The following is a 12,112-nucleotide window of genomic DNA, read 5'->3' as shown; positions in this document are numbered from 1 at the left end:
ATGGATTATGAGAGCTCTATGGGAAATCAACAACTTGATATCACCCAAATGATTGGTTCTGATGGTTCTAAGGACATAGGGTCAACTTTTGGTGGGGAAAGATTGCATGATATTGAGCTCTTTCATGAGAAAGCTACTTCATCAATCAATGCAGAAGCGGAAAGTGAACTAAGCATTCCTCAAATTCTTCACCATGTAAGTGCTAAGATCTTTGTTCTATTTGCTTCATTTCTGATTGTAAAGATGAATGGAGGTCTTCTAGACATTTTTTGGTATATCTGTTTTCCTAGTTATATTCATGTGTGCGTCTTCTGTAGATATGCAGCATCAGTGGTGAGAAATCTAGTATAAGTAAACATGAAGCTCTGCAGAAACTGGTTGGGGCTTCAATTGCCAATGATAACTCAATATGGGCCAAGGTTAGCAATATATATTCATTTTGGTTTCCATTAGCGGCGCAACTTCCCCTTTGTGATGAATTTTTTCAACAAGATAAAACTTTATATGGTTTGTGTTATTGTGATTGGCTCTAATTGAACGGAATTTTATGCAATTTGACAAACACATCAACTTTAGATTATACCAACTCCTATTGTTACTCTTTAATGTTTCCTTTGTTTTTTCAACATAGTTCAGATTTGGCATAATGACATGTTCAGTTCAAGAATGTCGGGAATAAGGTCTATTAAAAGAAATACACCGTTCATATATTGTGGCCTTAGAATGTTATTAGAGTTGTTTTAGTATGCACCACATCTTCCATGTATGTCTCTTTTCCAACTTAGATTTTAACTGGTAGTTTCTTGTTTAAGGCTTCAATTCACATTATCTATTAATGTGTTGGAAATTAATACTAGGTTAGCATTTTTCTTACTCTTAGAAATCAGAGCTGAAGTTTTTCAACTGATAAAATCTTTTAACAAGTGAAATTTTTGCTCGTGAATTGATTATGTTGGGCGACGAGAAATGAGGATGATAGTGGATTGCTTGGGGGTAGAGATGTTCTCACCCGCTAAAATTTGGATTGGGACCATTGAACACTTGACTAATGGGCATTTGTGATTGAATTTTGCTAGAAACTAAAGTGATTATGCTAAGGGATTTTTTAACGTTTCATTTTGTTTATATTTATAAAGAAGCTTTTGAGATTGATTTGTTCGGCATCTAATTGTGTATGAATTTTTTTAAAATGCTTGAAATTTATCCTAAATATTTATTAATTGAAGGGAAGGTATCAAGTTAGTTATAGATTAAGGCATGATGGTAGTTTCAAATAAGCATGACACATGACTAGTTACTGATTGATTTATATGTAGCGAGCTAATGAATACTTTGTTAAATGTAACAATTTAGAGCTGAACTCGTGACCTAGATCTACTATCTAGGTAACTTAGTGCATACTGCTTGAGTAGTAGCTCTTTGGCTGGTTTATAGTTTTATTGTGAGATATTGGAAGCATTATTTATTTAAAGAGAACATTTCTCTTACTCTTGAGGTGGTTTCATCTTTTTTTTCTTTCCGAAATCCTTTGTTGATTCCAGATCATGCAAACATTTGAAACTATATATTCTGTTATATATATATATATATATATTCACAACCAGACTTAAATAATTGGAATACCAACTTGGCAACAAACAGTCGGACTGCCGTTAAATTTCTTTTAAATAATAGCTAAAATAATCTAATAAACTATCATTCAAAATTTATAAAGAGCTACTAATTATCCATCACAGTTTAAAACACATGATTCAAGTTTATTCCAAAGTTTTCCAAAATCATTGAGTTAAAATCAAATGCATAGAATATATATATATATATATCTATTTTCATGTGCTCATCTTCTTATGTATATAAAACCTTCTTTGTCAGTCATCTAATCTATAGGATCCTTACATGAAATATTTCATTTAATAGGTTGAGTTTTAATCATTAAACTCAGTGCTAATTATAGTTCTATAATATAGAAATTTAAAATAATTAGAAAATATATAACATATAAGTCATCCTAAATAATCATTAAATCTTTCATTTATGAAAGTTTAAATGTGCTTACTTGGTAAGATAAAAATAGCATTTTACAATTGAAAGAATCTTATATTGTATTTATCAAATTATATACTTTAATATAACACTCATTTCAGGAGAATTATCTAAAGTTTGCATTAATTAAGAAACAATCATTTTAATTTCTATTTTTTTCCAACATTTTTCGTTTTACCTGCATACGTAGTTTGCATTCTAAATTAGTACTTTAAAGGGGTAATTTTTTTCATTTAACAAGTATATGCACTTCATTTCATTATATTCCTTTCATTATCTTATTTTATATTTATATTTAATTTTGCACATACATGACTTTTAATAAGATGCTTTCACATTTAACCTTTATCACAATATGATAAAGGTCATTTGATGATTTCTTAGTAAGGCTTACAAATATTATCAAGTTATAATAGGCCATATAAATTAATGCATTAAATCATAGAAATTACTTCAACTGCTTTAAAATAGAAATGTAGTTGCCTAGTTCAATTCCTTTGAGAAGATTAATTCTTTCACTTTGAGGTTACTTCAATGTTGGCCTAACCTCACTCAATTCTTTCTTAATTCACAACTTATGCATTATGTGCACATTCGTAACGTTTTAATTATTTAATTCAAAACTAACATTTAAATTTAAGTCTTCTGATTGATTTTATGCTTCACTCTTTTTCACTTAAAAGTCTTGGTTTTGAAAGATAAAGAAAATCCGATCTTTCATATATTTCTTTTTCTTAAAACCACATTGAAATCTTGATACAATTCCATAGGAAGTTTGCATTAAGGTTTATTAAATTGTGCTATAATTCTTGTTCTTTTTTTCAAATCTAACCATCAATATATCTTTTATAAAATATAAATCACATACTAGACACTTGTTTTTTGCAGTCTTTCCCTATCTATCTCTTTCTTCTTTCCGTCTTCCTCATCTCACCCCAACTTTCTTTTCTTTTCAAGCCTAGCGTCAAAGGAATCGAATGTAGCATCGAAGGCGTCAAAGACAACATTAGAAGTGTCGAACGACGTCAAAGACAACATCACAGATGAACGGCTTCCACCATTCAATATTTCTTTCTATCATATGAGTTTGCAGACTCTATATTCATCTTCTTTCTTCTGGAACAAAATCCCTAAAATGATTCCTCTCAGTTGAACGTAATCGTATACCCTAATTCTTTTTCTTCCTTTTCTTTTCCGAATGAGAGTCGCACAGACACTTTTTTCCTTCTTTCTCTGGCACCTACTCTTTTGTTCGATCCATTTCTGCTCGATCTGTTTTTGTCAAGGATTCACGTCTCTGTGAAGAGGTAGAACTGCAGGCTTTATATACATACATACATATACATATATATATACATACATATACAAACATATATATATATACAAATAGACAAACACATAAAATATTAATTCTTTTAATATAACTATTATGGTGAGTGCATTTACTTATTTTCTAATTCAGAAAAATTTCAAAATATCCCCCAAATTATTCAGTAATGGCCAATTTAGCCTAGAGTATCATGTTGCCCTAATTTAGTTTCTCATATTGGAATAATGACATAAAATTGATCACAATTTATCTCTTGATTTTACAAAATAGATCTCAATATAGTCCCAAAGGGACCATTTTGGATCAATTTTGTATAGTCAATGGACTAAATTGGAGCAATGTTATACTATAGGCTTAAAATGGTTTTATACAAATAGTTAGATGACTATTTTTAAATTTAACGAGTATTGTAGTTAACAAAAAACCTCTTTGATTCACGATTCTTATTTCTTCATACTACTTTTCAATGAAGGTTACATAAATATTTCCGGGCATTTTCAGTTTCAACAAGCCAGTTATTTCAAAATTCGGATTAGGCAAACTCTCGAACTTTGAAGGAAAAAAATCTCTCTCTTTATCATAGAATCATAATTGCTAGGGCATTCGAAGATCAACTAGTCCTATGCAGCTGAATTTGAGCTAATTGAATGCTGTGCGATGATAATCATGTACATGCATTTAGAAAACGAACACTTGAGAGGATAGCATTTTAACTTGTTTGATGGGTTATTAAGTTTTTTAGTGGATTAAACAAGTTGAAAATATTGCAAAGTATGAACTTGTTACCTAAAAGAGGATCCTTATCGAGAGTTTCTGGAATTGGTTTCTTTTCTAATAAATTTAATATTTAACTTTGGTGGCTTAGAAACACTGTTAATCCTTCATATAACTATTAGTAAATGGAATCTTAACTATGATGTACAATTAAAGAGTTCTTTTTTTCTTTTCAGAGACATTCTTGGGCTATAAAATTTGCCAAAATATTTGTATCGATGTGAACTCTTTAATATTGGAACAAGCTTTGGTGTGAATACCATGCATTGCTTATGTACTGATTTGGCCGCTCTATTATAAGTTTTGAACTGTACTTGCATCAGTTGAGCTTAGTTTCATTGTGTAATAGACAATTTTTGTCTATTGTTATATACTATGCTATGATGCACAAACATAGACACGGGACACATTAATTATTGAAAATATATGATAGATACGGGTTAGACATGATATTATAATTTTTATATATTAAAATAATTTATAAATTTTGAATAAACAAAATATTAAGAATAATTGAAAAATAATAAGTAATTTAACTAGGATTTATGCTTAAATTGATTAATATTAGGATGTCGAGAGTTGGATGTTAAAGTTGTGTTAAGCATCGAGAAGGGAGATGACAATGTTCTCGATAGTCAGACATCGTTGTTTTGTAATAGGCATTGAGCATTGATGTCAAGACGGCATCGGTCTTCGATCTCAAGATGACAGTGGTCTTCGATTTTAAGACGATATTAGATAAAGATGAGATGTCAAGATGACATGGGGGCGTGATTGTGGGTGTAAAAATTGTCGGAGTCAAGCGTCAATGTCAACACAATGTCATATTTTAATTTTGAGATGGTTTTGAAATGTTAATGTTCTGATGACATTGGACGTCGATATTGAGATAATTTCGAGCGTTGTTGTGCAATCCTATCTGCAAATTACAAGAGAGAAATAATATGAAAATGTTTAGGGGATGAGGCATTGAGTTCTGTCAATTGATTTGGGGTTATGGAGAGGAAATAAGAAATTTAGTTTTTTTTTTACTAGAAAAATTTTTAGATATAATAAATTATATTTATAAAATTTTTCATAAATATTTTAGACATGTGTATCCAATTTATTTTTAATCGGACACATCTTCAACATGTTCGACACTTATCGAAGGAGTGTCGGACACGTACCATGTCCAATATGTGTCAGACACTGCATACCTATTTGAGGAGAAGTATCGGTGCATCGTAGATATCATATTATGCCAACTTACAATTGCATAATGATTATGCGAGTTATGGCACATAATTTTTAATAAACTTGTGGTTTCCTTATGTTTATTAATTCAATGTCCAGCAAGGAACACTAGGATAAGAGGTGCATACTTATGGTCGTGTTTTCAATTTAGTTGCAGCTGCCGAAGCCTTTTTTGAACACATTGTTAGGCCTGTACATTATGCGGAGATTTGTTTCACCAACCCATTCATTTCAATTGTACAAGATACATAGTTTTGCACCCATGCATCATCCCATATTTTAATTTGTTGGAGTTAGTGGTGTGGATTTGGTGAACCTTTAAGGTTTGACTAATGTGAGGGATGCTATAGCTGACAACTGATTTTATTTCTACAGTACTTCAATCAAATTTTAACGGCTGTCTTTGATGTTTTGGACGATCACAATTCTTCTACAAGGGAGCTTGCTCTTTCTTTGATACTCGAAATGCTCAACCATCAGGTTACATTCAGCCCTTCACATATAAAATTGTATGTGTTTTTTATTTATTTCATGGGCGCAATTTGTGATGTTTGTTCTAACTGACGACTTCTGGTAGAAAGAGGCCATGGAAGATTCAGTTGAAGTTGTCATTGAAAAATTACTTAATGTGGCTAATGATTCAGTTGCAAAGGTGTCATCCTTTTCTTCTCCTTTGGGTAATTTTTTGTCTTGTCTTTGCATCTTAGTTATTCTGCCTATATGCAGGTTTCAAATGAAGCGCACCAATGCTTGACAATTGTGCTAACCAAGTATGACACGTTTAGATGCCTTTCTGTATGTGCTTCCCCTTTACCATCATTTACTTTTTATTTCTCTCTTATTCGAGTATATATATATATATACATGATGTCTGTTGGGTTTTTTTTTTTCTGAATATTTTTCATTTTGCAATATGCAGGTTATTGTACCTTTGCTGGCTAGTGATGATGAAAACATGCTTGTTACTTGCATCAATTGTTTGACCAAGGTCTCTCTCTCTCTCTTTATATATATACACACACACACACAAATACACAACAACAAAAACAACAATGAAAAGAACTTTTTATCCCATTACGTGAGGTCGGCTACATTAATCCTTTTTCTCCATTGAGCTCTATTAAGGCAAATCATTATAACCATAGAGTGAAATGAGTGCACAATTAACAATTATAGTGCATTTCCCAATCACAATGTAAAAGAAAAAAAAGATAAATGATGGATAATAGTTTGTCAAAGTAGAAAATATTAATATATTAGATGCATGATAAGCTCTAATTTGTGTCTCGCTTGAAGCCTGGTGAATATTTTGTGTGATGCTAAATTTTTTTCTCATTTATGCCCTCTTGGAAAACATGGTTTGAAACCTTTATCCACTTGGGTATTAATACTCTAAAAACTGCCATCCAAATTATCAGATTGAGTGGCATTAAACTACTTGTCAATATTTACATAACCATGGCTCTATTCTCTGCAGGATATGTAATAATGGTTTTGGATGGAGAAGTGCTTATGTTATTCTCCACTAAACCTATTTCAATAAAGGACAGCTTTGTTGGATCTGATTCTATAATACCTACTAGAGTTTGTTCAAGATTTGATGTATATGCTTGTATCAAGGAAGATGGAACTACACTTACCACGTGAAATGATATTTTAATTATTTAAATGCTCCCAATGTTCTTACTTACAAAGATCGATAACAGATGATTTTCTGGGTTCCAGATGAGCTCTGAAGTAATCATAGTAGTTGTGCTAAAATTTTTTAAATATGACTTTCTATCAATGGTGACAAGAAGACAAGCAAGTCCAAACTTCACCATTCAGAGACATAGTAACATCCAATTCAATTAAAATCCTTGCCACAAATGGCCTAAAGAGGTGATCTGTAGCACATCTATTTACTAGGGTTTGCTAAAGATATAACTTAGAGAATAAAATTTACAACAAATAATAAACAAAATTAAGCTTTAATCCCACTATGTGGGGTCGGCTACATGAATCTTTTTTCTCCATTATGCCCGGTTAAGGGTCAAATTCTCATTTAAATCTAATAACTAATAAGGAAAGGCCATATCTTCTAATATTTTCTAACCAAATCTTTTTATGTCTAACTCTATCTTGTTTTCACATAAGCCAAATCTAATGCATCTACTCTCCTAACTAGGTCATTGGAAGGCCTCCGTTTTATATAACCAAACCATCTATAAGTCGATTCTCACTAATCTTATCTTCCGCTTGAGATACTCCAACCTTTTCACATATATGCTCGTTCCGTATCCTGTCTCTAAGAGTTAAGCCACTCATCCACCATAGCATGCTCATATCTGCAACACTTAACTTAATAGTATGCTTCTCTTTTAATGGCCAACATTTTGCATCATAAAGTATTGCAGGTCATATCATTATCTTATAGAATTTTTTCTTAAGTTTGAGGGGGACTTCTTTATCTCACAACAAGCCCAATGCATTCCTCTACTTCAACAATCAAACTTGAATTCTACTTATAATATCCCCATCTATTTCACCATTACTTTGAACAATAGACCCAATATATTTAAAACATGTACTCTTATTAATGACTTGATCGCCCAAAAGTCTCAATCCCCCCACTAGATTATTACTACTAAAATTATACTATATATATTCAATTTTAGAGCTACTCAAACGAAAATCTGTAGACTCTAAGGTTGACCTCCATAATTCAAGTTTACCTTCAACTCCCTCTCTAGTCTTATCAACAAGAAGAATATCATCAGCAAATAACATTCAACAGGGTACAACCTCTTGAAAATGTCTAGTGAGAACATCCATGACTAAAACAAGAAGATATGGGCTTAAGGTTGATCCTTGATGTAATCCAATTGAAATAGGAAAATACTTGGTTAAACCACATTGTATTTGAATACAAGTAACACCTATTGCATATATATTCTTAATGACTTGAATATAAGCATTATTAACCCCTTTTCTTCTCTAGAATTCTTCATAGCACTTATATTGGAACTTTATCGAATGCTTTCTCTAAATCAATAAATATCATCTATAGATCTTCCTTATTCTCACTATACTTCTTCATTAAATCTCTCAATAAATGAATAGCTTCCATAGTAGACCTACCCGGCATGAATCCAAATTAATTTTGAGAAACATTAATATCACGGCACAACCTATGCTCCATAACTCTGTCCTATAGTTTTGAAGTATGACACATTAACTTAATTCCTTTATAATTCACAAAATCTTGTGCGTCACCTTCATTCTTAAAAATAGGAATCAACATACTCATTCTCCACTCATTTGACATCTTTTTTGTCTTTAAAATGTTTAGTAAGCCAAGAAATTCCTTCCGTCTCCTAAGCATTTCCACACCTTTATTGGAATATCATATGTTCCAACAGTTTTTTTACACTTATTTTTCTTTAAAGCTTTTCTAAGTTTGGTTTTACTAATACGCCAATAAAAATAAAAATCTTTTTTGTTATTTAGGGTGATAATATCACTAAAATCAGTTGCATTCTCACAATATTTATTGAAAATTTTAGTAAAATATCTCATCTACCTTTGTTGAATATTCTCTTCTAATAAAATCACTTTTTAATCTTCATTCTTAATGCACTTCACTTTAACTAAATCCTTACTAATATATGTTAGTTTGGATAACTTATACATATATGTTTTGTCTTTCGTAGTAGTTAATATTTTATATAAATCATTAAAAGCTAAAATTTTTGCATTGCATATGACTTTCTTAGACTCTTTACGAGTTTGTTTATATCTTTCCTAATTATCTAAATTATTACATCTAAACTAATATGTTTAATAAAATTGTTTATTTTTTTATATTTTTTTTTGTACATTTTGATTCCAGCTAGCTACTACTATTTTTGCTATTATGAGCTTTTTTCTTTGATACTCTAAGCACATTATTTGAAATATTCTTAATATCACTAGTTATTTTTTCCCACATAATATTTGCTTCTTCATGCACAGACAAAATCTTAAAATCTAAAATCTTACTCTCAAAAATATTTTGTTAATATTCTTTAAATGCCCCATCTAATCCTAGTACAATGTTTGATTTTTATTAGAAAAGTTGCGAGCGCGGCAAACTAAATTCAAAAAAGTGGAAAGGAAAGGGCTACCGACCACATAAAGGAGGGTCAATTTTAGCATACATATTTTTATTTTTCATAAATGAATAGCATTTCTAGCGGAAGGGGCCGGGGATAGCCAAGCTAGTAGGATAGATGGCAAATAACTCGTAAACTAATAAAACCAGCCAAGGCCCAATAACACGTGACCCACATCAGACTCAATAACACATTACTAAAAAATATATAAATCCTCATCTCACATGAAATTTACTGCCAAATACTTGATGGAGGATCCTAGTTAGATCAATCTATGATCAATCCTCATGACATGTTTATTTGCTTTATTCTAGAGTGTGCTTGCTTTCAGAATTCTTATTCCTCCTATGTTATTATACGCTACTTCTACTGTCTCTTCAATTTGTCAGATCTTCTCATGTGTCTGATTAACTGGGCCGAAGTAATGTTTTTTTTTTTCTATATTCATTCCCATGCAGCTGGTAAGCCGCCTTTCGCAAGAGGAGCTGCTGTCTCAATTGCCTTTATTTCTTCCTTCTATCTTTGACGCATTTGGAAGTCAAAGCCTGGATGTTCGAAAGGTTTGAACCTGCTGCCTCCATTTAAATAACCATACATATATTGATGTAGGATACATTTATTTTGTTAAGGACCCATTTCAATTCAGAACTTAAAATTTAAATAACCATCTATATTCATATAGAACACATCAACTCTATCTGGTCTGGATCCAGTTTTTAATATGTTTATACAACTAGTTCCTGGTTGATGTGTGCAGTATTAGTGTCCCACTTTTCGTACTGCTTTTTAACATGATTTTTTAGTACAAAAATTTCAAATTCTAGAAATTTTTGTACCAAAAAACTGTTTTGAAAAGCAAGAAGAATGCCTGTCACAAACAAAACCTAAGTCAGATTCAACTTGAACTCATCAATATAATATTGATCCATAGTTGGAATATTATGCTTTTCTGAAGAATCCTTCTCTCCGCCATTCAAATTGAAATCATTCTTGATTCTTTGTCTGGATTTTCTACAGGGTGTTGTGTTCTGCTTGGTAGATATCTACATCTTGCTTGGCAAATCATTCTTACCATACCTGGAGGGACTAAGCAGCACCCAACTCCGCTTATTTACCATATATGCCAACCGTATTTCTCAAGCGAGGTCCATTGCTACAGGTGAAGCTAAACATGGCTGAAAGTATCAACTCTTTCATCTTCATCTTCTTCTTCTTCTTCTTCTTCTCTCTTATTTGTTTGTACCAATATATGAGGCTGTTGATTCATTGTTGTTCATTTTGTATGGTTCAAAGGTCTTTTTCTGGACGAGGAAGCTGATTTGTTTTGTTCTTCTGTGTTTAAGGGTGTTTGTATATGATTTGTGTGGCTGCCGTAGAAGTTGCAAGTGTGAGCGAATGAAAGTTAGATGAGTATCTAACATGAACTTTGGTTTTCCAAATCCTTGCATATTAGTAGCAATATGTAATTCCAGATAACCTCTTCCAGCTTTGTTTTTGTTTTTATAGTATATTGGTAATGCAGGGTTCTATATTCTCAACATTTGGTTTGTTCAGTATTGTTGCTTCAGTGTTTAGATTTACGATTAATTATTATGTGTGGACGTTGAATGCTGTCCGAAGATCAATCAGAATGAGCCATGTCACTTCTGTGTTCGATACTAAGGCTCGGTACTGATCGGTGCCGCGACTCGGTACCGTTGACTTAGCGCATTCTAGTTTGTCTCTGGATGGCGTTCTATATCCGGTCTTCGCACAGAATAATTTCTCCAGACTTAAAAGGATCATGAAGAACTAACTCGTTCAGAGAAATTTGGTTAGTTACTTCAACAGTAGTCTGGTTTTCCTATTTGTTTTCCTATTTAGGATCACTGGTTTGTCTGTTGGCTGATTTATTTTTTGTTTAGGACAACTTTCTCACTTTCCAAAGTAATTTTTCAATGCAAATTTTTTTTTTTTTTGAAATAAAAATTTGGTACTAGATAATTTCTTAAGAAAATTATCCCAAACGAAACCTTAACCTGCAATTAAGTGTGTGATAAGGTTAGAGTAATTCTAAAGGCTTATAAGATTATAGGGAGTTGATTTAGAAGATTTGGTCACATAAAATATTAGTCTTTTGATGATAGAGTAGATGTATTAAAATAGCCTATGTTAAATAAAGGTTAAGGCGTATGTAGGTTTCATTTGGGATAATTTTTTTTTTTATTTTTTAAAGCAGTATTTTAGTACAAAATAATTTTGAATTAAAAATTTTTTTATCAAGAAAAGGTTTTAAAAATCAGTTAGAAAGTATATATATATATGAGAATTTCACTCTTAATACTAATAAGGAAATCATGGTGAAAAATATTACAGTAATCCGATAAATGGGATGTAGGGGTGTGAGTGAGCCATGCCAGCTCGAGCTTGATGATGTTAGGCTCGTGAGTTTGTGAGCTGAATAATTATTAATGTTTTTAAACATTTTATTTTATTTTATTTAGTAAATTTAAATATTAAAATATATAATAATAAATAATTATAATAAATGTTAAAACATTTATAAAATTTTAAATATTTAATTTAATTAATATTATTTAGAAAAGTCCGTTGAGAC

General features: G+C 31.3%; 1 protein-coding gene across 1 annotated transcript in view; it reads left to right on the top strand.

Moving 5' to 3' along the window:
- LOC110092697 (CLIP-associated protein) overlaps nt 1-11,056 on the top strand; it is a 39,276-nt gene extending 28,220 nt beyond the window's left edge. The window contains 8 exon segments of the mRNA XM_020817350.2: nt 2-195; nt 318-419; nt 5,759-5,863; nt 5,961-6,035; nt 6,110-6,178; nt 6,303-6,371; nt 9,975-10,076; nt 10,534-11,056. Coding sequence (XP_020673009.2) covers nt 2-195; nt 318-419; nt 5,759-5,863; nt 5,961-6,035; nt 6,110-6,178; nt 6,303-6,371; nt 9,975-10,076; nt 10,534-10,695 — 878 coding nt within the window. The 3' untranslated portion in view covers nt 10,696-11,056.
- The last annotated feature ends 1,056 nt before the right edge of the window (nt 11,057-12,112 follow it).

The sequence above is a fragment of the Dendrobium catenatum genome, unplaced genomic scaffold (assembly GCF_001605985.2).
Source record: "Dendrobium catenatum unplaced genomic scaffold, ASM160598v2 fragScaff_scaffold_313, whole genome shotgun sequence".
In the NCBI taxonomy this organism is placed as follows: Eukaryota; Viridiplantae; Streptophyta; class Magnoliopsida; order Asparagales; family Orchidaceae; genus Dendrobium; species Dendrobium catenatum.
Note: the sequence above shows the minus strand (reverse complement) of the source record. Positions and strands in the feature narration are given on the sequence as shown.